Raw genomic sequence first — 25,875 nt, 5'->3', positions numbered from 1 at the left:
TGAACAAATCAAAGTATCATATACGAAATGAAGGCTCGAAACAACAGCTGATATTCATAGATATATCAACTCATCCTAGAAATGGGAATATAAAGCTCATAGTTGATCAAAATAAGTGAATGAAATAATGGTCTACTTATAAATTAGGAATGACTCGTTTTCTTGATTTTTGTTCGAGATTGTTTTTGTATTGACACATGAAACAAAATTTCCCTAGCTAATTTAAGGCTTCTAAATATCATTTACATACATATCTGACTTTATCTCACTTTATGTATAAAGCTCCTGCTTCTTCGAATCCAAATAAGATTAGCGTTGTGCCATAATGAAGGAGCTCTGGAGGATTCACTTAAAGTAATGAGTATTTTACCTTCAGATGATCCTTTGCTTCCTAAGGTAAATATATACGTGATTTAATTGTCTTTCTTTATGTGGATACTTGAGTATGTTATGTTTATACAATAGACACTAAGGTTAAAGGGAGATGCTCTCTACCAAATGGGCAAGATGGAACATGCATTAATGTACTATCATCGTGCGAAAAGGTAAGGATATTTTATATTATATTTACATGTATTGACAGAAACTATGAATGTCTTTTCATAAGACATATAAAAAAAAATTGTATCAAAGAGGCGTAGATAATATCTAATATCAAAACTTTTTCAGTGAAATGTAGGCTTCAAACACAATTTTAAAAAGTGGAGAGGGAGGGGGAATCAAAACTTCCAGATGCCTCAAATGAAAAGAAGGAGAAATACATTTAGTGAAATGTGCAAGAAAAAAGCACACAGAATCCCGTAACAAGCTTAATACTCATTGTATTATAGTTATATGTACGTTTATTGAACTACTTTAATAATAAATACATTCTGAAAGAATAAAGTTTTGATAATTAAACCATTTTTACCCATGTATTGAGATTGCTTATACCTCAAAAAACAAGAAATTACCTTATCCTTTATAGTTATTCCTAAATTTCTATTTTTGTGAGTGAGCAACATTTCATATACTATAAATAATAATAAACCTAAAATGCTAGTGGCTTTTAGTGTAATCTCTGTGATAACAAGGGTATCTTCAACAAAAAGAAAAGACAGAACTCTCATTGTAGCTAACCATCTTTTAAATGTTCAAGAAGTTTTCTTTAAGATTTATTTCCCTTACATTGAAAATTGTTTCCTTAAAAGACACATCTTTATAACGCACAAATCTATTCTATTCTATGCTAGTTTGTGCTTCACAAAAATTATTCTTCAATTTGATGAGCAGTATGCTTAAACTATATTGAATAAATTGGAAACCCTTAATTCTCTCCAATTCTTCCAGTAGGTTCCAATTTTTCAATACAGACTGAAAAAATTTGAGAAATAATAAATTAAGAATAAACAAGGTTTTTTATTATTTGTCATAACTCATAGTCTGTTTCATTAATTTTATAGTCATTTTCATTTTTCACTATTATAACTAAGGTTGAGAAGAAGAATTTACAACATCTGCAACAATTTTGCAATCAACTTTGATAGTCATTAAATATTTCAAGTAAAATGCTCTTTAAACATGAATCTTCAGGGATGCTATTTTGTAGGAAGTCTCATTAATTTTTTTGTGATATAAACTTTGATTTGAGATTGGATCTGTCACATATTTTTTTTGTTTCAAATCCTATGAGTTTTTGGCGGGAAACTAGCGCTTCGCATCAGCTTACAAGACGTGTGGGACCTTAAAGAGTCCCTATAGTATGGTATCCTCTCTTGCATTGCACAGTGTCAGTTGTACTTTCTTGTGTCTTACTTTCTAAAAAAAAGACATTCGAAATAAAATTCACAGATAAGAAATTTTTCTAAAGAAACAAATTTCGAAATTAAATTTTCAAAAGGGAAAGAAAGAAAAGGGACCCAGAGATTTATCTTTGACCAAGTCCCACTCCCTCTAAAACTAGGTCTGGGGGTTCTCCTAAATACATTCATAAAAAAGTCAGAAAAGAGAATAAAGATAACTCTAGAGTAGAGCTGCTATTCTATTATCAATTAATTGCCAAATTCTGAAATCAAATCCCGGAGCTGGGCCATGTATAAACACATGCTTTTACAAAACAAAAAGAAAAAAAAAAAAATTGAGAAACAATATTTTTTGGGCGACAAAATTCTACTAAATATTCTAAAATTCAAAAAAACTACTTATTGGTTTAAGAATACAAACTGTGTACTTAGAATGATCATCATGTAATACTATAAATAATATCTTTATATATATTTATTAGAGAATGGGTGTGTGTATATTCTTTATGCGTGCCCACATCGTTCGATGCTAATTTATATTCTATATTATTATAGCAACGTTTGTCTATTGCTGATGGCTAATAATTCTAAGGATTGCCGTGTTCATTTTGTTAAAAAATGGGTTTAAATCAGGAATTTCTTTTGAAGAAAGATAAAAAAACGCTTGTTTAAGAAAATATACACTTTTTTCAAAGACCCCATGAAAATAACGAAGGATTAAGAATGTTGTAGAATGATTTTTAGATATTGCACCGTTGAGTTACTATATCACTCGACTATAATTTAGTTTTAAATCTGAAGAATATACAATATACAAACCTGAAAATCATTTTAAATTGATAAGATAACTGATTATTTTTAGAGCTAAAACTGGAAACAATCATGAGTACGAAATTCGAGTTCAAATGGCTGTCGAAGCAATTAAGGATTCATTAATCAAGCCATCAAAAAAAAGTAGTTTTTATTTAGAAATCTTAATTATTTTCTTAACTATATTTATTTACATTACCACAGACAAAGTTTAAAATCAACGTAGAGGACTTGGATCTTCCTTCAGAGAACCGAATTATCAAAACAACTGAGCTTACCGTTTCCAAAGAGCATGATAAAAAAATTGCACGAAATCAGCAACTGTCATTTTGCGGTATGACGAAGGATCCATTTCTTCAAGACATGAAAGAGCTTCGGGTTTGTAGATTCTATTACATATACTGTATAGAGTAGTAAATGTTATGCACTTTGGGTATGTAAAACAGAAGAAACCTACAATTGAAATTGTCACCCTTGCAATTTGAAGAATGTTTGGGAGGGAAGAAGCTTAACTGTCATGACGTTTCCTAAGGTTGTTAGCTACAATAAAATATAAGATAGGGGCGTCCGAAGGATTATATTAAGGAGAGGGCCTGGTTTTTGAAAATTGAACAATTACATTTTTTGGAAAAAAATCTCACAAATTAAATATTAAATTTTTATAAAAAGAATTTCTAACATACACAGTATTCATAAAAAATTACATTTTTGGGAAAAATATTTCAACTATAAATTTTTTTGAAATAAAATTTCAAATATCAAACTTTAAAAAAAAATACAAATTTCAATTTTCTTGTAAAATGCAAAAAATTGTTGATTTGGCGAAGGCTACAACTCCTCCGGCTTACCCCCTTGCGGACGCCCCTGTAAGAGGAAGGAAGTCGACACAAATTCTTAGCTAGAGCATAAGCAGGAATTACTCCGTTGTGTATGCTCAATTTAACTATGACTCCCCAAAAAATTATCATTGTCACTCTCTGTCATTGATGAGCATCTAATGACTCAAGGCTTTAGTCGTTTGTTGTTTTTAATATCATTTTGTGTACTTATATTGAGTCAAGTAAAAAGTTCTGAGCGTTTTTCGGGAACTCCAATAATGTATAATGTAAATTATACATGATTTGATTTATTTTTATAGCATATGTTGAGTAAAATTCAGAAAGAACCTCAGGGTCTTCAAAAACAGCTCGTCTTGGTTACGAAAGACACCATAGATTACTTGGATAAAAGGCAAAAACTCTGGAATAAGGAAACATTGTTCTCAAGCGAAGAAAATACTCATTAATCATATGCTAAAAGAATGATAGTTTTTTTTTCAATCTGTTTACTGTACTTAGTTTTAAAGCAACTGTAAATGTTATTTATACTAAAGTTATTTATGTTAGTTTATTTCGTATATTTTAAACTTAAAAATATGTAAATAAATACAAATTTATGACTCCATGGCATTTATTTATAGTTATAATATAGTACAATACTTGGTAACTCCAAGTTATAAAGACAAAGGGGTATGTTTTTTGAACTATTTTTAGTATCTTGCTTGAAAGAGCTACGGAGTTATCTTCCATTGCGCCTCTGCTTCCTCTGTGCACCATTTTCGAAAGTTGGGGGTCAATAACTATAACTTTTTTTAAAAGATTTTTTCACTGCAATAAGTTGAGTAATCAACTGTCCTCATTTACCCGGAATATCCTTTAAGCTGCATCTTGTTTAGAGCTCCTTTATCCTGCGGACTCTCCTGTATTTGTATACATTGCTAAAAAAGATGCCTAATATAAAGGAATAGAAACAAAAAAGGAAGGTAGAAGAAAAGAGGGAGAAGAGAGAGAGGGATGTTAGGTGTCGGAAGAGACCGAGAGAGAAGGGAAGAGAAAAGGTTTGATGCGCGATCAGCAGGACTGTTATGACGTTTTATTAGATCAGCTGCAAACAGATCTAAAGAGAGAAAGGAAATAAAGACAAATCCCACTCCGTATATAGAAAGGACATACATATATGGTGGAATTACTCCAATGTCCATCCTCAATTCTACTCTGAGTCCCATAAGGACTTACGCTTACTCGTATAACTCCGGAGTGAACCCTCATTGTAACTATTTGTCATTCATGAGTACGCGCAGTAGTTATGATATTGTTATTATTTTAATAAACATAAACGATTGTTAAGCACACGAATTTAAAATGTAGTGATAATTTCGCAGTTTTAGAGAAATAAAATTTAAATTACGTTTATGCATACTTCAGTTGGGTTAAGCACACGCATAGCTTTGGGAAGGCAGGGCCTCCTCCCATAGTTACGACACTGGATAGGGGATGGCTATATTTAGGTTATGAACTTTAGTGATTTGAGGATGCACAATCATTGAAGGGGGGGGAGGTTGTTTAAAAAAGATATCTAATGACTGTTTTATTTAATATATTCTTATGTTTTTTTTAATACAATACATTTTTTGACTTTGAGAGGCTTTTTCATAAAATTAATTATTTATAGGTACTTCTTTATTACAAAATAATTTAACGAAAATAAAATAAAGACTTATTTTCAATAATATTATATGGTACTTAATTTAATAAAAATCCTAATTTATTTTGTTAATCAACCGAAAATATGTAAGCATATTATTTAAAATACGAGTTTAAATATAGAAGAATAATACTAATATACTATAAAAGTGGCTCTACATTCCACAAGTGAATGCTTTTATTGTAAGTGATCCCATAAAGATCCCATCCTGAATTTTGAATTTGTTAGAAAATAGATATTGAGACATATTCTACCCAAATTAAAACAAAATCGGGTTTGCTACTTGGCAGGGGCGTCATTTTGAAGGACTCACCAGAGCCCAAAACTTTTTTTATTATTATTAAAATAAGATTATGAATTAATATAAAGTATATTTTGTGTTTTTGTGCATCTTTTGAGGTAATTTTTGTTAGAATCGTGCCACTATGAGAGTAATTATGACTTTCTAAACAACACTATTCCAGCGCATTAGGCCCAAATTTGAGAGGGCATATAGAAAAGCCAGCTCATCCAAAAATCATCAAAATCGGTGAGGATCATGCCGTTAATTGCAAAAAAGTATGTTCACTTGACGTGGGATGACCCAGCTATGTTTACGTAGCTTACGTAAATTTAACTTTCCTTTTCCCCCCTGCTCTGCCACATGCATTAAATGGGCCTTAAAAATTTAAATTGGAAAATACTAAAAGCTATTTTGAGGGGTTATATTTCTGTATTAATTCAATCTACATTTTTAGTATTAGTATGCTTTGATAAGTCTCCTAATGAATTTTGGATAAAGTTCATGTTGAAGTTCACGTTGCGTGTTTCACCTTGAATATTTTTGGCTTGAACGTGCCCACCTTGTAATGCTTATCCCTTCTGGCGTTTTCGCCTTGAGACGTCCTTCAAATGGGATATGAGTAGTGATGTGTCGATCCACATTTAGGATGAAGTACCGCAGTCCAGTCCGGTCCCATCCAGTCCAATCTTACTTGTCGGTCCTTAAAAAAAGGTAAAATCGATCCCTCGTGACGTCAATGAGAGTGTTTTTCCTCTTTTTAATTATTCCATTATATATGCAATAGAATAAATTATATAAACAATATAACAAAAATTGAAAACATTCAACAAAGCAATAAAGTGCTTAATATTGTTGGAGAATATATAACAATCTTAGTATTATCTTAGCTTTACAGATGTATTTTTTATTCACATTATGTACAGGAAGAACTTGCTTTACAGTCATTTTTGGAGATGCAAAAATAATATCATTGAGTATGTCTGAAAGTCTTTCAAAGGGATTTCAGCCCTTAAAAATTGCCCTACTTCTCTTTGGATTCAAAGGACTAGGAGTAGCCTCAGAACAAGATTGATACACAACTTTTAATGTGATTAATCCAATGGTAGCTTGAGGTCAGTCATATCAAGTGTTGTTCAATTCTCGCATATCTTGTGAAACATTACAAATCAGTCATTTTCAATATGATTCGTTTAATATTTTGAGTGATGAATAGTGCGAAATGTTGAAAGGATGTCTTTCAAATGGGATATGACATATCTTGTTGGGGCAGAAGTAATTGGTACTAGTATAATTTATATCCTCATTTCTATTTTTGCCAATGAGGACAGTTCAATCTTACCATTTTTTGACAAGAAAATATAACTTTCAAGAAAAAAAATATGAGGATTCATTGACGTCATCTTCATCTGATGCATTGTCTTCAAACTCCAAATCTGGCAATTCTTCCTGATCAAGGATCTTTTTTATAAGTTATTTTTCGGTGACGTTCATTTACAAACATATTGCAATTCAAATTTATTTGTCGCTCTAAATATACTGATTCTACAATAAAAGTACTCATACTTTCATTCCAAAATGGAATCTACAAGAATATGCATTATTATTCCATAGGGGTTTCCAACAAATTTATATGATTTTGATAAAATTATTTTTAATATAAAAAATCATTTATAATAACCAGATTAAAAGGACCTGTAACATAATCTTTATAAACAAATCATTTTAAGCAAAAATGAAATGATAAAAAATGCATTTTCTTACTTTTTCTAATGTATATTTAACACAAAGTCAATAAATTTCAAGTCTTTAAGAGGAAATTTTTCTTAGGTTAAAGTTGAAAACGGGTGATTTTGACCCGTAAGACGAAACAAAGTTTAACCGTTGTATTCCAGCTTTTAGAAATTTGAAGGAAAAAAAAGTTTAATTATTAATAGGTAGGTTAAAAAGCATTTGGAATTAATCACAGAAGAGGAGTGATATATAAATATATATTTTTTTTTCAAGGACTAAAAACTAGTGTAAAAGAACTACACACTTTTGTGAGGTGCCCACGATTGATTTTGATTGTCCATTGGCATTTTAAAATATGCCAAGTTATCTTTCTGAGTTAAAAAATGGATATAAATGGGTATAAACCATATATATAGCAAAATAAGTTTAATAAGCACATACTTAAAGAAAAATTTGTTGAAGACATTTTGCAAAACTAAAATAAATCTATTCTGATCTTATGGAAACAATGACAAAATCAGAACAAAATATAACACAGATCATCAAAAAATTTATTGATATAAGAAAATTTAATTAACAAATACTTTAAAGGTTAGATATTTTTAGATCATTTTCATATCTGGTTTTGTGATTATAAATTATCTGAACTAACAATATTTAAAATATTAGTAGAAAAACTTATATTTATATATCTTCCCGAGAAAAAAAAACCTATAAATAAAAAAACATAATTAGATATTAAAATTTGATATTTCTTTTAACATATCTATATAATATTTTTATCATAGATATAATTCATCAATTCCGACTAATAACAAAAAAAGTTGCTTTACAGATATATTCAATTACTATTAATTATTAAATACAATATTCTCTTGAACCCGATTCAAACTAGTTTCAAAATAATATTCTCAGATATGGTATAAATTAATCAAAAATAACCATTAAGGACATCAGGTCATAAGGTTTTCTATACAAGCTTAAATTTAGCTCAATTTTTTGAGATGTTCTGAAAGAAAAAATGTTACTGGAAATGTTGGTAGAACCCACTGGTCTATGTACTTACATAAAATAAGTTTTTATTTATTTATTCAAAGACATTTGCTTCTCATATAAAAAATGTTTTTTTGTTGGAAGGGGCATTTACTTCAGTATTTGACTTCACCTTGATTCTCTCTGCTTATGAATTAGCAAAGGATGGAATGATATTGTAAAATAAACCATTCATACTAACAGCCAGAGATGGAGACTTGGACTCGAGACTTTACTTGCAATTTAGACGATCTTTTACTCGAAATTATCTCACAATGATATACTTCCGACAAGAACATGAAGGCTAAAACTATATCGAAGCCATGAAAAGACCTAAATCCCATATAAGTGGTGGAATAGCCCAACTATCTCGTTTTGTCCCGAAAATTTACTCCAAAATTTTTGTGGATATTTCAAGAAATCCAGCAGTAGAATGGAGAAGAAGTATAACGAACCCAGAACTGTACATTTGGCTTATGATGGGGACTAATCTGACCAACACAATTACATCTTTGATTTCTCCAGTTTGGGGCTCAGCTCAGAGAATAATTTGGATGTTCACCCCTTAATTTAGAAATGACTCAACCATTGATATAATTTGGCAAAATATAAATAAAAAGTTATAGGACCCCTCAATTTTAGGAGAACGGGCAATCACACGAGATATTTTAACTGTTCATAATTTAAATTTGGAGGAATTACTCAACGAAGGTAGAATAAGATTTCCACTTGTAAATTCTTCAAAATATTATTAAATACCATGCCCGTGGCACGTTAAGATGGCCCCCTAAATTTTGATGCAGCTGTGAATAGACTCTGAGAGCTGCATAGTAAGCGTTTGGGCCTCCCTATGGGTTGGAAAAGAAAAATTGTGTCTTCACTGAGGGGAATAAATGATGAATAAAGTTTTCCGTGCAGTTACAAATGTCCACAGATTGTATTAAATATACTAGGGCCTGCAAGGACTGTGGAAAAATATATAATAATACAATTCATGCGTTTGTGGACTGCCCTGCCACCTATATCCTAAAATATTTTTTTCTATAAATCTAAGAGGACTGACGAATGGGGTAGATAAATATGCTAAAGGTCTTGTTCTTTTTGGAATTTCAAAGAAGAAGGGTGGAACTTCTGAGGTAACAAGGGCTCTGGACTTTGCAATTCTTAATTGTAAAACCCTCGTCGCCAGCCGACTAATTATCAGCCTATTCGGGAGGATGAGTTGAGAGGTATCATTTTGGCAGATTCAGCCCGCAATGTCTCTCTCACAATGAAAATCTCTAAATCAGGATGTGAGTCATAGAATTTTGCAGGGGAAGAAATCCAGTACCTTCCATCAACTTCATGGAATCATCAAAGTATTCTAAAAAGGGTTTAAAAAAAATTTAACAAATATTTATCAGAATTTTTAATTTGCATGTTTGCTGTTGTTTTTTCAAAGATTGATATTTAGTTTAAATTCTACCCCGAAGCATTAATTATAAACTATAATGTTTATTTATGTAACTTTTTACACAATTGCTCCGGTTTATTCATATTTATGTATGTTCTATATAATATATAAACCAAATACAGAATGTTGAAAAAAAAAAGCTAAGATTCAATACCGAATGCCCTCATTATATCCTGTTAAATAAAATGGACTCATTTACAATACATCAAAATTGCTTTCAGATCAACCTTAAGAATATGGGATTAGATTAGCAGTAGTACATGTATGGAGCTACATATACAATATATTAGTATATTATACATACCTATATATGCCATGGGTACATATTAACTCATACAAGTATGTATATAAATCTGATCTACTTACACATACTCTTTATAATATTCTAATATAATTTACTTAAGTATTACAAAATAACTAGTAAAAAAAAGATTATAAATTATAATTTGTAGAAAATAGAATGAAAAAAATAAATAAATATTCCATCTTTAAATATCGTTAGTTGTTAAGAGGCAGTCAAGTACTTTGGATCACTTACCTCTAAATAGAGGGTGTGCTTCTGAAGACTTTTTCTTCGGTCTGCTCTCTTTAGAGAGGGATCTTAATAGACTTAAATTCAATTCAAATTTTTTTACTGGGCCTTCCCCATCTCTACATTGCGAGTGAAGAAAGTGAGCTCCATATTTAATTTTTTCTTAATTTAGTTTATTTTTCCTTGGACTTACGTCCGGGATTTGTATCTGGAGAGTGAGAGACCTTTTTAGTAGCGACTTAACAACAAAGTTATAAAAGGTACGCCGTTGTGTTTGGAGTTCACAGCTTAATACGTCCCCGTTGTACGTGAAAAAATATTAATTTGTGTGATCTCATTCGAAGTCTATAATTTTCAGGAATACGATTCTGCTCAAAAAGTCCTCTTTTTTCTTTTCTTTTTTTTCATATTTAATCTAATAAGAGGGGAAGAAATCTTTATGGTTTAAAATAAAACTTTTCAGTTAGAATGGCAAATTAAGAAACTCATAAATATGCTTGACTGTTTAAAAAGAAGTAAGGAACATTTATAGTACATTTATAAATGTGTTTAAGTGTTGATGGGATCTAAAGTCATTTTTATTAAGAAAAATAGAATTCTGTAATAATATTATTTACATGATTTATTTATTTTTATATAAGAACCAACTTTTAATTAACTCTTACATAATATGCTCTAAATTAAAACTCAAAAATTGAGGTACTTTCAAAATTGATTATAAATAGAATAATATGTGTTAGTCAAATATCAATTCTATTGTTCTGAAAATATATGTACATGTATGTGTTTGAATTGCTTATAATATTAAAAAATTTGGTTGGATATGTTCGAATCAAAATTATTATTGTAATGTCAATTATGTACCTTTATAAGAAATAAGTTTGTTTGTGTCATAAAATTATACCTATTGTATAAGTTTAGATAGATAGGATAATTTATAATTATCCAATTTCCAATTTTTGGATATTTTAATGTTACATGAAGTTTTAAACTTGATCCATGGTGTCTGTTTAAAACTATTCCAAACCATATGCAAGGTTACTTACCATAGAGTTGTTACCAAAATAGATTGACTACTGCCGCTGTTGTGGCAGTATATTGAGTAAATATTTCCTTGGATCAGTTAGAAAAACCTTTTATCTATATTTAAGAATTAAAGTTTGTTGTAAATAAGTCATTTTAAAGGAGGTTTGCCATTGAACAATCCGTGGAAGAAATTTGACAAGGAGGTAAAATACCTATACTATTATTCCATTTGGGTATATTTTACGTGATATTAATTGTTGTTTCTTACAGATAACTCTTCATAATATTTTGAGTTCTATGAAGATTTAATAATGTATGTCAGTTGTTCATGGATCAAATAGTATTTGATGATCGAGAGGCTAACGTCAAAATGTTTTGATCTCACTAATTTATGCACAAAACACAATTTGAGCTGTAAATTTTGATGCAATTTGCGTTTTGACGTCTCATTTGAAATTTTCATTTATTCTATTAATTTATTTTATATGTTTGTTTGTGAATGTTTCAGTTGAAGTCAATTCTGTTGAATATTTTACGTATTTCTTAATATATGTTTTAAAATTTCAAACCTTTTGGTCCTCAATTTTATTGATACTTTTTTATTAAATAAATATATCAAAGTAACTATGAACGATTAAAAAAGGTCATTTATTGAATTCATACGTATATTTAAATATTTTAATTTCATATATAAGAGGAATTATTTTTTTGTTCTCACCAAACGGCGTCTTATTTTGTTTTCCCATGACCCATTGACTTAAAACTAGTCTACAAGAATTACACACTTTGTGAGGTGCCCACGATTGATCTTAATTGTCCATTGGCATTTTAAAATAGGGCAAATTAGCTTTCTGAGTTAAAAATTGATATAACTCCTATGACCTATAAATGGGTAACAACCACATATATAGCAAAATAAGTTTAGATTATTTGACCACATACCTATAGAAGTATTTGTTGAAGACATTTTGCAAAACTAAAATATGCCTATGATGAACTTACTTTTTAAGGGACAACCTTAGGGAATCTGTGAAAACTTAAATTTCCATTAATTTTTTTATCATCAGATTTATATTTGGAGCTAAAGCGGGAGCAACACGGCATTTCAATCTTTTGGATGAAGGTATATTAATAAAAAAAAAAGTTATATTGTTTTAATTATAAGTAATGACATTAATAACTATGTCTATGATAAACACGAGACTGAGTTAGATATTTTTAATGCATATATATTGATATAATAATTATATCAGTATATATTAAAAGAATTATTATAATAATAATTATAATAATCATTTGATAACCTAGATTTCAGCTGTGTAACGTACCATAAAAGAAGGGTGCTAATTCATCAGAACTGCCCCTATTACTCGTCTAGTTCTTTACCAAAGTCGCCTTTCTCTTAAAAAAGAGAGAAGTCGAAAATGTCACAACGCAAAAATGTTCAAGGCGAATTCTCATGGAACATTCCAATATACGATTTGACCTTACTAACTTTAGATGCCCATACCTCTGTAATTTATACACGAACTGGACTTAATTTTCATACTTTAATAGTATATCATCCTGTAAAAAATAATCCTGAGATTACTTGGCGTGAAATGGCCAGCAAGGTTTTCAGAGTATGTGTCTAAGAAAAATGATACTGAACTTGAGACAAAATAGTTATTCTGTCTCTATTAATGATTCATTATTCAAGACAATGGTGGACGACAACAATGATGAAAGATTAATTAAATGTAAAAATAGGAACTGAAACTACAATTTAGAAGAATATATTTTGAAAATTCAATTTATGCTTATGGTGAATTAATCAAATCTACTTTAACAATTTAAATCAGAATTCTTATATTTATACATAATAGATAAAATCAATTGAGCTACATAAAATGAAATTCTACCTTTAGATATGTGAATACCTTTAATGAAACATATTCCGTCGAGTCTGATAGTAAAAAGTTCTTCGTATTGTTTAATTGAGTATAAAAAAGTCAATATTATAATATTAATACTTTGGCATAAAAGGAACATCTAAAAATGTGATAATAAGCACCTTCAATGATATGATAGCCATTAAATTTGTAATTTTGCGGGTGTTAAGGCCTTTTTTTCTTTCTTTTAACTTGAGTGGAACTTTGAGAAAATATGGGTACAAAATCTTCATCTTCATTACTATTAGGCCTATTTCGCATTCCTTTGACCCCACTTTCAACCTCTAAACACCTATCAAGATGAATATTAAGAAATGATGCTGTAATAAGTCCATCACAAGAAGGGCAGTTGACTTTTCGTTTTTCCGTTTGTTGAAAAAGTGATTGGACAGAATTTTGTTTCATTTTCTTATTTGAGTCAACTAGTTGGGTAAACACTTTCCGTTTAGGAGTAACATACAACTCTGAAATTTTGGGGGTTGAAGGGCTTGCCATTATAGATGATGTAGATTGTTTTGAAGAACTGATTGGCGACGTAATTTCATCATTTTCTGAAATGGAGCTGTCATTAGATGGCTTGTTTTCGCGTTGTGCTTTGATATTATTGATCAAGCCCTGAAATGAATGTTTGTTTGAACTTAAAATTTCTTTTTGTTTCATTTCAATGAGCTTAGGATCCGAATTACGATCAAATTGTGACAAAACGGATGGAATTTCACATTTTTTCCTCTTGAGTTCATTCATTTCTTCTTTTTCGACAAGAGACACAATTTCAGTCTGGGACAATGGCTTCTCCTTAGAACATTCCGAGTTCCATAGAATCACGAATCTTTGATGTCGAGAAACAAGGGTCTTTCTATCACCTTTTATGCAAAGCCCCACTTCTTTCAACTTTTTTTTAGGTCTGAATCTTTTAGTAGGTGATATACAGGCTTGGATATAGGCTTCATGGAAGAAATTAAAGTCTTGTTAGTTTTAGAAGGAGAATTTGAACATTGAAGGGAATGAGCTTCTAACTTTGCAGTGAGAATCGTGACTCCACAAATATTACAGTCTTGGGACGGTGAAGGATCCCGACTTTTATTTTGAGAGAGAAGAAGAAGGACGTCTCTAAGGGGTTTATTCGGAATCAAGTCCCTTTCATGGAGTTCTTGAAAACAGGCTGGACATTGAAGCTTGTAAATCATATATCGACGAATACATAGAGAACAAAATGAGTGGGAACATTTGGTCAATACGGGATCGGATATAGTTTCGTAGCACACTGAACAACTCAAAACACTTTCCAATCGAGGATAAGCCTCCTGCAAATTTGAATAGATCTTACGTACTCGTGTAGAACTATCTTCCACTTCAGATTCCTTCATGATCACAAAAAGTCTTAAAAAATCCCTTCCTCTTTTCCGCCACTTTAACAGCAGCTACAATTTTACAAAGCCTTCTTTTCCTTTCAACGTCCAATGTTTAGTTACTTATAAGCTATAACTAAGTAGAGCATCCTAATACTCAAGGCATATATCTAATAAAGTAAAATTCATCAAAATATGTCCTATTTGATCTTAACTACACCACCGATATGAATAAAATATTTCTCTAAAAATTGAACAAAACTTGAGCTTAGACTTTATTATGACATGCGCGTAGGGAGGACTTGAACATTTCATACAAAAAAAAAAAATACAGAAAAAGTCAATATCTGTGGTTTTTTTAATTAGTTTTTCATTTGGTATAGATTTGTTGTGTAAAAAATTTCTACGACTAACCCGGTATTCTATCTGAGTAATCAAATAAAACGTGAAGAGTTACAATTGTTCATGGTCTTCCCTACAGTATTATAAATATCTTCTGTTTCGTTTATTTTATTGATTGTACAGTGTACGTGACAGAATTCCATCAAGAAGTCTTCAATTTTAGAAACAGTTCTAAGAGAAAGGGAGAAACTCATATTGGAATGAGTTTATTTTTAAAGACATTTATACTTTACGAATGAATTATTTATCTTAAATAAGTGGTCCATCAATAAAAATGCAAAGTAGTAGTATTTATTTCAAAAATGAGAATGAATGACAAATATTATATTCTTCAATTAAATGATATTTCATTTCTATTGTCAAAATATTCTTATTCATTCTTTAAAGGTGCTGCAAATTGCACATGAAGTCGCAAATTTTTTCGTTAACAGTATAAGTAACTAAAATCGGGGATTATATTTGAAAGGCCAAATCGCAGCTTAATAAAGTCTCATAAATAAAATTAAGGATTTAAATTATAATTATCATTCTTGGGTATCTCAACTCATCCCAGAAATGGAAATACAATGTTAATATTGACCGAGATTTGTCAATAAAATATTGGGTTGTTTATATTTATGAAGTAAAAAAATAAATTGGGTATTTTTTATTGTGTTTTTGGTTCACGATTGCTTCTCAGTTGACACACATATTATAATCTTTAATATATACTTAAAAACATAGTTAACATCTTTCATAGTACTTTTAAGGGAAAATTATGATCATTCATCAAATATTACATGATTTTAATATTTTAGTCTAAACAGTCTTAATAAAAGCACAATTCCATTCGAATGTATTATCAATAAAATAATATATTAGTATATTATTTTAAAAAAAACTCAATAAAAGCACGAATTAAATTAATTGATTTTATGTGTGTTGGGTTCGAGTTATAACGATCATTTAATTGAATATTTGGTCGATTTCGAGTTTTTGAGCATTGAGAGAAGTCTAGTAAAGGAGATCAAACAAAGAAAAATATTTTTTCATCGAATTGATAAAATCTAAGTTGTTCAACAATTAAGTCAGTTTGACTACTTCAATATTAAGGTAGTTAATTAATCATCAAATAATCTATGTAATTTCAGAAAATATATGCTTCCATCACAGAAAATTATTTCAAAAAGTTTTATCTATCTATATATATATAATCACGACAAATCATAATTAATTAAATATTTAGATTGCCATGTACATATAGTTATTAACATATCAGCCGTATGATAAATACCAATTATATTCCTTTTTTATATATATAACTTCCTCAGCAGTAGAAAAGTCCACTAGCTTGTTACCGAAGTAGTTGTTGGAATGGATAAAAATGTCAAGGCTTCTTCCACCAAGTTTGGAAATGCCCTTTTTTCTTAGTCCTCCAACTCAATGTATCTTGTGATCGTTAAATGGAGGATAGTTGTAGAACTATGTTGATCAATACTTGAATAATTTGAGTTTAGATGAATTTTTCCAATAACATTTTGGGGAGCGAGTCATTTTCAGAAAATTGTCGATTAATACTCAAATCCAGTACTAAATTGAACATTACATATTATGGATCTGAAGAGATATTATTGGAACATCAATAAATATTTTGAATCACTTTTATAAATAAAATAAAAAGAGTTATACACGGATAAGGATGAATATTATAAACTGATTCAATCCAAGTGGCAAGATTTGGCTTCCAAAGGCTCATGAATATATTGTTTATACAAATTCTCCAATATAGTCACTGAAGAGTCACAAAAAGCCTTTTCTAAAAGTTTGATGTTTGAATCATAATTGTCAGAACAATCTTTTTCCAGGACGGCGTCAGATAATTCCTCATAAAGAATTCTATTTTTAAGAGGTACAAAATATTCTGAGTTATTATCATCAAAGAATGTTTTTATTATTTTTAAGGAGTGGATCTTGGAATTTTTAATGAGTTCGTAGAACTGAAAACTAGATTTGAGACTGATGGAGGTAATTTCGTTTAATTCCTGTCTATTTAAAAGATACGAAATGTAAAAGAAAAAAGCATTTACATGTTCTGGCTTTTCCCTGTCCATCAGATAAAAATAAAAATGCTTTAAGACCGGAGATTTTTTTATGTTTGTAAGGGGTATGTCATTAAAGTCAAACAATCCAAGTGATTCATGAACAACTTCTGCCAAAGTTCTCGACCTTCGAGTGCCCTGGAAAACACAAAATTTGTATAATAGAAAAATATTTTTATTTAAAAAAAATATTCACCTACATTTTTAGCACAAACATTTCCCATGACTAAATTATAATTTATTTATTTAAATTCGTCAAAAGAAGCTTATACTATAAGTAATCAAACAGGGGCGCAATCTCCCCTGTCAGATAACTATTTTTATTTACATACAATATCCTGGTCTGGCTAAAAATATGAGGTCATATCTTCAACATAATACGTCATAACTCTTTTGGTTCAACAAAGCTCCGATAGGGGCTATAAGGGACATTTTCTACTTCATTCAATTCATTCCATTCCATGCTATTGTCTCATTTTTTTTCTAGGTATTTAAAAGTAGGAATTCGTTCAAAATGAGTCACTTATAACGCTTTATTTATATGCTGTCTTTTTATCTGTTATCACACCTTCATAATTAAAAATGAATGATAATATGATAAGCTTTATAAATATCATTCCTTTTTGATTAGAAGTTTCTTGCTTAATTCGTTGAAATTGACTCTTTAAATAAATGATGTACTATATATGTAACATTTATGTTAATTTCTTAGAAAATTCATAATAAGTAATAGAGAAAGTGAAACTGAGTCATTCAATTTAACGCAGAGTTATAGGTTTATATGGCTACCCTGATTCTTACTCTATTTTCAAAAAATCAAAAAAGGAGCTTCTTCATATAATTAAATATTAAAGAAAATATTGAGATCAAAAGCACCGAAAAATGAACTCTAGCGCCCTCTATCTTGGGATATTGGGATTTTTATGCAAAAAACATAATATAAAAAGACCTATAATAATAATTTATATTTAAGAAATGAATGCATGAAGTGTTTGGCAAAATAGGAGAACCTGTAAATGCAGAAATTCAATTGAAAATTGGGTAAATGACTATTTTATAAAAGTGACGTCATAGTCAACAAACAATAGTTTTGATTTTTTTTGTAGCTCTAGAAGCTAAAGCCAGCGTTAACGGGGTGAGAAGGAGGGCAAGGCGTGCGCGATGACAAAGAAAAGAAATAGTTTGTAAGTGAATGAAAGGGAGGAAGAGAAAGAGAGAGAGTAAAGGAGCTAGGTTGGCTGGCGTAAAGCTTTAAAATAAAGTAGAGTAACGCGCCTGTTAGCTTCAGGAGATAGAAAGTCGTAGAGTTATTTTTTCTTCACAAAAGATGTCGCTTTTCATTTTGCCTTATGGAACTTTTTCATCCTTTTGAAGAGTTTATCTTGTTAATTCAGTTAAAAGGGTAAATTCATAGTGGCTGCGTAGGTAGTTATGGTCCTATGGAGTAATATTGAATTTCTCCTAGCGGACAAAAAAGTATTTTTCTACGAAGACTATGTTGTCCAAATATGGATCACGTGGTTTTTGTATTACTACTTTGTTTGAAAGTGTTAGGTTGGCTGTCGTGTAGCTGTACTGAATAGGAAAGAAGGAAGCTACGCACGGGATAGAAAAGGAAAAAGAAGAAGTGAAGAAGAAGAGGTTTTGATCTCCATATCAAGGTAGTGATTGATAAGGAATTCAAAGCAACTCCATTGCTCGAAGGAAAGAAGGAAGGGATTTTGTTGTGATATTAGTGACTGTGCCTGTAAAAAGACGGAATTATTCTCAAGACTTTTGAGCCCTTTCCCCCCATTGCTGTGTTTCTATGTGGACTGCATCTTATTCGAGTGCACCTGATTCCGGGATCCAATCTGGAGTAAATAGTGGTGCCCCAGGCTCATTGACGGGTCACGAATCCCAAGGCGAAGAGATGGAAGGTGGTGGGAGCGGCGGTGGCGGCGGCGGCGGGAGTGAGAGCAACCCCAATTATGGGAGCTCCAGCACTTACTCTCAGCGGGATGTGGAAGATATGAACAATCAGCTGAACATAACCCGATCGCAGCGTGTCCGTGCCGCCATGTTTCCAGAAACTCTGGATGAGGGCCTTGAAATCCCCTCTACTCAATTGGATCCAGGACAGCCCACTGCAGTGCAGCGGCTGGCGGAGCCCTCGCAAATGCTGAAGCATGCCGTTGTTAATCTGATCAATTATCAGGATGATGCGGATCTGGCAACACGGGCCATTCCAGAACTGATCAAACTCCTGAATGATGAGGACCAAGTGGTGGTGTCGCAAGCGGCCATGATGGTCCATCAACTCTCCAAGAAGGAGGCCTCGCGTCATGCCATTATGAATTCCCCGCAAATGGTTGCAGCTCTTGTTAAAGCTTTGGGTAATGCAGGAGATCTTGAATCCACGAAGGGTGCTGTTGGAACCCTTCACAATTTAAGTCACCATCGCCTTGGTTTACTTGCCATTTTCAAGTCCGGAGGAATCCCTGCTTTAGTCAAATTACTCTCATCTCCTGTTGAAAGTGTACTCTTTTATACCATCACCACGCTCCATAATCTCCTTCTCCATCAACAAGGATCCAAAACTGCTGTTCGCCTTGCTGGTGGAATTCAAAAAATGGTGGCTCTTTTGCAGCGAAACAATGTTAAATTCTTAGCCATTGTCACAGATTGTTTACAAATTCTTGCCTACGGCAATCAAGAATCAAAGTTGATTATTTTAGCTAGTCAAGGACCCCTGGAATTAGTTCGTATCATGCGTTCCTATGACTACGAAAAATTACTTTGGACCACCTCTCGTGTACTCAAAGGTAGAACAAGAATATTTCATATTTAAGCCATCAATCAAATGAATCAACTAATCAACTTGTTTACCAACTTTGTTTCAGTTTTATCCGTTTGTTCAAGTAACAAGCCAGCCATTGTAGATGCAGGAGGTATGCAAGCACTAGCAATTCATTTAGGACATGCTAGCCAAAGATTAGTACAAAATTGTTTGTGGACTCTTCGTAATCTATCTGACGCTGGAACAAAAATTGTAAGTTTTTAGTGTTTACACCAGGGCAAATACAATCTCCCTTTTGAGGATTTACTATTAAAGTAAATAGTATCAATGTTTTTAATATCAATATTTCTTATTAGGAGAATATGGAAACGTTGATGCAAGGTTTGGTTCAACTTTTAGGGAGTAGCGATGTGAATATTGTTACTTGTGCAGCTGGGATTCTATCTAATCTAACTTGCAATAATGCAAAAAATAAAGTTACTGTGTGCCAAGTGGGTGGCATCGAAGCATTGGTTAGAACAATAATTGCAGCAGGAGACAGAGAAGAAATTACAGAACCAGCTGTTTGCGCCCTTCGACATTTGACGTCTAGACATCCAGAGTGTGATGTTGCACAAAACGCCGTCCGTCTTCAGGGTGGCCTACCAACAATTGTTCGATTGATGCATCCTCCATCACGTTGGCCACTTGTTAAAGCCGTAATAGGGCTTATTCGAAATTTGGCGCTATGTGCAGCTAATCAAGCTCCTTTGCGAGAAAACGGGTCTATACCCCGACTTGTACATTTACTTATCAGAGCATTTCAAGATACTCAAGGGGTATATATCCTAATAATAGTTTTTCGTTTTTTATTTAGATAATACCAACTTTTCTAATTTTATTAGTCATCCTGGATCCTATGCAGATGGGGTTAGAATGGAAGAAATCGTTGAAGGCACTGTAGGTGCCCTCCATATTCTTGCACGAGAGGCTCATAACCGGGAAATCATTCGAGGTCTTACAGTCATTCCAATCTTTGTACAGCTTTTATATAATGAGATCGAGAATATACAAAGGGTTTCAGCTGGTGTATTATGCGAACTGGCGGCTGATAAAGAAGGAGCTGCTATGATTGAATCTGAAGGAGCTACTGCCCCCCTCACAGAACTTTTACATTCCAGAAATGATGGAGTTGGTTAGTCAAATGATGCATGTTGTACCACTATTGATGCTAATTTTATTTTAACTATTTTTTAGCTACATATGCAGCTGCCGTCCTCTTCCGCATGACAGATGATAAAGGGGGAGAGTATACTAAAAGGCTATCTCAAGAACTTAAAAGTTCTCTATATCAAAGAGATCCAGAGCAACAACTCTGGAACGGCGACATTCCACCATCAGATCTTCAAGTAAGAAATTCATATTTTTCATTTGACTTATGAATTAAACTCAAATTTATACCACACTTTTATCTGCATGTTTATGGAAGTTCATTAAAGTATAATTATGAAATCATGACCTAAAGATATATCCAAGCAAACTTAGTAATTTCACTTCATGGGGTAAAATATTTTCTTGTTTATTTATTGTTCCTCTAAACAACAACAAATTACCATTGCAAGCTTTGTTTTATGTTGTCTTTGAACCTTTATCTACATATTTAGCTTATTATTTAGTCATTACTCATTAGTACAGGACTCTAGAGAAAGGAATTGGACATTAATATCATACAAGGAGCCATCATTTTTATCTCCTCTCTGATTCGTTGAAAAATGTCAACTGTAAATAGTCCCCAATTTTGAGCATATTCAATAGTTTTCAAAATTCAAGTCTTTCACCAAATTTGAAAAATGATCGAAAAAATTAAGATTTAATTTAACACTTAACCTATTTAAAGAAGCATATTTCATGATTAAACGCAGGTATAAAATTCTATACCACCATAATAAATTATATATTTTATGACTCAACTTGGACAATCGCTCCTCTAAAAAAAAGAAATATTCCGTACATATATTATGTTCAAGTTGCAATTATATAAAGGGAAGAATAATTTTAGATGAGGGATTTACAGTACTTGAGGTGAAGATAATGCAAAAATTGAATATTTCATAGATGATCGACATTTTCTTGGTCTAAATTACGACTTTTTAAAAAAATAAATCTAAAATATTAGAATTTTTTTGTACATTATAAAATTCCAAATGCTCACAGTTATATTACTCATAAGTACATAAATATATAATTTCATTCGATCAAAATGAAAGGATAGTATCCATTTATAGTCGGTAACTAGAATGACCAAAGTTGTAATTAAATAGTGCATTTCAAGGCGAAGAAATTATAACTTGTACAATTTGCTTATACAAACTGCAACTTGTAAACACCATATATATCTAATCATACATTCTTTATTTTTATTGCGAGAGCACTCAGTCTTATATATACATATATTTTTTAATTTAACGTTGTATTTCTGATGTCCACTCTTTCCCCCCTAGAGTCCTATTTTGTTTTTTAAATCATTTTTCTAAATACACATTTAATTAATCTTCAATTTATATCAGTTTTGATACTGAATATTTATTTATCCTATTTATTTGTTGCGTTGTTCACTTAAATTTAGTTTTTTATCTACTTCACTTTATCTTTCATTATTACTGCAAGATAAATTTTTCATTACAAGAATATAGCTTATTCATGCATAATTTGCAGCAACTATTTTGAATTTCATTTGAACAAGTTGTTTGAATGAATAAATACTGAAGTGTTATACTACTTCAGAATTGAAGAAAAAAATGTTGCACTTTCAAAATACTTTTTATTTAGTTATTATTTGTGATTTTTATTTTTGCACGACATATATCATACTCTTCCTAATATGTTTTTTAAGGATTTTTTATCAATACATAAAGGCAATTAAACCTGGTCTAACAGCCACCTCACTAAGCGGCCATATCCAGTTTTCAAATTTAAGAGTTTTTACAAAAGAGGAAACTTGGTATAAGAAGTCACACTTTTTCAGTGTATCTTTCCTGACTGCTGAGTACAAGTTTGACTGTAATTTAATTAATTAGTTGTGTTGGATTTCGTTTTGGAAATTCTGGACCGGTCTGAGACCTTTTCTACATTTTACTAATTCTGTCCAACTTGCATCTAGACTGGTCTCGTATTGAAATTCGGTTCCACCAAAAATACAGTTTTAATTAAATTCCGGACCATTTTTTTTAGAAAAGAGAAACACAATTTTAAGTTTGGTCCACGGTATAGAAAAAAACACTTAAGACCGAACCAAAAAAAAAAAAAAAAAAAAATGTTACATATCGGGAGAGTATGCTGTAAAATATATATATTATTTCACTTTTTATGATCCAATGTCCTTTTTTTCCTTGAGGTTCTTACCTCAAATTACAGAGAGAATATTGGAGAATTTAGTTAGTTTATTTTTTTCTATAATTTTGTGCATGACTTTGCAGGAAATCCTAGGTCACAATGAAGATCCGTATGGACCTCCTTCTATAGCTAGTGGGCATCGTAGCTACAGTCAAAACGGTAAGTCATAGTCAATCAATCGTAGAAGTCAATTTTTCAGAAATTGCTTAATATTGGGACCCATTTCTTCTTACATAATACACTTCAATTTAAACTTATTTTATTTACAATTATAAGGTTATTATCCAGTATGTTGTTATATTTCATCCCGAAATCCTATATATTCAGGTTATTCTTCACCAGGTAAAGGGGGTTTAATGGTAAATTAGTTTATCTGTTTTTACATTATTATAATTGCATATTTTTTAGATTATTTTTTTCCACCTAACTTATTTTTTTCTAATTTTGCAATAGAGCGTTTTCACTCACGTCATAAATTGCATCATTATTGAAGGCGACGCCATCTTGGGGGTGGGGGGGCTCATAAGTTATATTTGATTTTTTTAATTATATAAAATGGACAAATTGTGATAATTTATTTATTGTATACAATATGGAAATAAGATTGTATAACAATGTAATAACATATTAGGGTCCGATATATAATAAAACTGGGTATTTTGTTAGAGTGTAAAGTCCTTTTATTTGTCGGGCCCATTTTGACATGCAATAGATGCCTATTTTCCTTAATATTAATAGAAATATGTTTTAATTCTTATAAAACTTGGTTGTTTAGGCCCCCAAAATGGCCGACATCATAAATGCTGACGTCTCATGAAGACGCTTTATAACGTGATTTTGAACTGGAATTAATTTTACTAAAGGTTTCTTTTCTTTCTTTTTTTGCATTGTGTACTGTGTTTTTTTAATATTAATCATATTAATAATACCCAATAATTGTAATAATTATGTGTGAATTTTCATCTCTTTTATAGGATATGATGGGATACCAGTAGAGTCTATGCAAGGACTCGATATCAATTCTCATCCTGGAAGTACTTATGGTCCTGTAGGAGGAAGCGACAATAGAGACCAAGATCCAATCCCAAATCCACCTCAAGATAACCAAGTTGCGGCTTGGTACGATACAGACTTATAATAATAATAATATCCTCTTCTTTCTTAATTTTCTATCTATATAAGTTGTTATATATACACATTATATATATATATTTAAGTGCGTAGGTCATTTGTTCTAAAAAATTATGTTTTAATTGTCTAATTCCAAATTTTGTTCCTTAAGTCGTGTCGCGTCTTTGAATACTAAATATAGTTTTTTTTTTATAAAAAAAATACATTTTATTTTCCATTAGTTTTGATCCTTACTATAATGAAGATATTAATTTTATTTATATATAATACAATTAAATTCTCTACTTAATATAAAATATAATCAAGTCTTCAGTTGACATCACATTATATAGTCTTCTCCCCCTACTTCTTTTTTTATTTAAAAACAAACAAACACCTTCTAAACAACATAGTTTCTCCTCCTCCCCTAAGTATTACGATCCAGCATGAAAACATTTTTATACAATAGGAACTATTCCTATAATATATCCTTCTTCCTTGTTATTGTGTATTTAATGTTTGTATCTTATATAATAAAGTAGCTTTTGCAAAATACTAGTCGATTTTTAATGACGTTAACTTTAATATTTGTGGTGCTAAAAGGGATGCTTAAATAAAACAGACAAAAACTTGATACGAATATCTTGACAAAATTGGTTATGACATTTTGACGCATTACAAATGTATATACAATGTATTTCATGTACTAGAACATTAGTGATGTGTTAAGAGTAACCCTCTTCCGAGTATTACTCGGAACTCGCTAATTACTTGAGATTAGATCTCTTCTACGGCCTTACTTTTTTTTTATCAGTAGAGCCATATAAGAAATTAATAAAGTACTCTAGTTATATCTGAAGCTACCAGTAATAGGCAAATACGGGGTAGAACAGTATAATCATAAATAAAAATACCAGCAGAGGGAAATAGTGTGTCATCAGACTCCTCACTCATCTTCAAAAATAATAATAATGTAATGAGTATTGAATTTTTTAAGAGTTACGAGTTTTCCCTCTTTTTACGAGTAGAACTTGAGTTTTCCTATCAATAAATCAGGTCAATGCAATCCAATGTAGAAGTCATTTTAAGAAGAAGAAAAAAAATTGAACTCTAATCAAATATTAAGACAGCTTAAAGCACCTACTAAATAATTTCGACTATTCGTTTTTGATTTTTTTTTTGTGTTCAAAAATATATCCAAGCTGAAAACAATAAGTTTGACTTGTAAACAATACTATTCATTAGCGAACAAAATTTCCATTTTTTTGTTCCTGGACTGAGATGGTGGTATGCTTCGGATTGCTCTTACCTCAAAAAACATGAAAATCACCTTTTTAATCGAAATTTTGGGTTTTGTGAGCTAGTGTAGTTAAAAACAAACAACTTTTTTTTTACAACATAGAGGTATATGAATTGGTGTTATTTTTCGCCTTGAAAAGTAAAGATCTAATTAAAAGAAAGAATCATAAAATATTGTTTGTAGGTACATATTTTTTATTCAAAAAATATTTTGATTATTCCACAATCTTTTTCCAATCGGAGAAAATGCATTGTAAATACTAAAAAATTTACCTAAATTGAATACATTATAAATTCTTCTTTTTGTATCAAATGATAAAAATCACAGTTTGTCGCCAAGTGAAGACAAATAACTTCATTAAAAAAGCACATCAAAAAGTTAAT

General features: G+C 30.9%; 2 protein-coding genes across 2 annotated transcripts; one reads left to right on the top strand and one right to left on the bottom strand.

Moving 5' to 3' along the window:
* Nucleotides 1–12,930: 12,930 nt before the first annotated feature.
* LOC121114959 (E3 ubiquitin-protein ligase RAD18) lies at nucleotides 12,931–17,430 on the bottom strand. Its single transcript, XM_040709087.2, is given in 3 exon segments — nucleotides 12,931–14,004; nucleotides 14,007–17,069; nucleotides 17,132–17,430. Coding segments are annotated over 2 exon segments (1,200 nt in total). The 5' UTR covers nucleotides 14,470–17,069; nucleotides 17,132–17,430; the 3' UTR covers nucleotides 12,931–13,267.
* A 1,104-nt stretch (nucleotides 17,431–18,534) lies between these two features.
* Nucleotides 18,535–24,747, top strand: arm (armadillo). Its single transcript, XM_071887364.1, has 7 exons — nucleotides 18,535–19,735; nucleotides 19,814–19,962; nucleotides 20,067–20,543; nucleotides 20,578–20,884; nucleotides 20,947–21,098; nucleotides 23,166–23,241; nucleotides 24,057–24,747. Exons 1-7 carry the CDS (start codon nucleotides 18,739–18,741, stop codon nucleotides 24,218–24,220), a joined length of 2,322 nt encoding a protein of 773 aa, XP_071743465.1. The 5' UTR covers nucleotides 18,535–18,738; the 3' UTR covers nucleotides 24,221–24,747.
* The last annotated feature ends 1,128 nt before the right edge of the window (nucleotides 24,748–25,875 follow it).

Source organism: Lepeophtheirus salmonis, chromosome 3 (assembly GCF_016086655.4).
Source record: "Lepeophtheirus salmonis chromosome 3, UVic_Lsal_1.4, whole genome shotgun sequence".
In the NCBI taxonomy this organism is placed as follows: domain Eukaryota; kingdom Metazoa; phylum Arthropoda; class Copepoda; order Siphonostomatoida; family Caligidae; genus Lepeophtheirus; species Lepeophtheirus salmonis.
Note: the sequence above shows the minus strand (reverse complement) of the source record. Positions and strands in the feature narration are given on the sequence as shown.

Coding starts and splice junctions, on each gene's coding strand:
- arm (XM_071887364.1), top strand. CDS start 18,739: ATGTGGACTGCATCTTATTCGAGTGCACCTGATTCCGGGATCCAATCT. Junction 20,544..20,577: donor AAGGGGTATATATCCTAATA/ATAGTTTTTCGT, acceptor GATAATACCAAC/TTTTCTAATTTTATTAGTCA. Junction 21,099..23,165: donor TTCCACCATCAGATCTTCAA/GTAAGAAATTCA, acceptor ATGACTTTGCAG/GAAATCCTAGGTCACAATGA.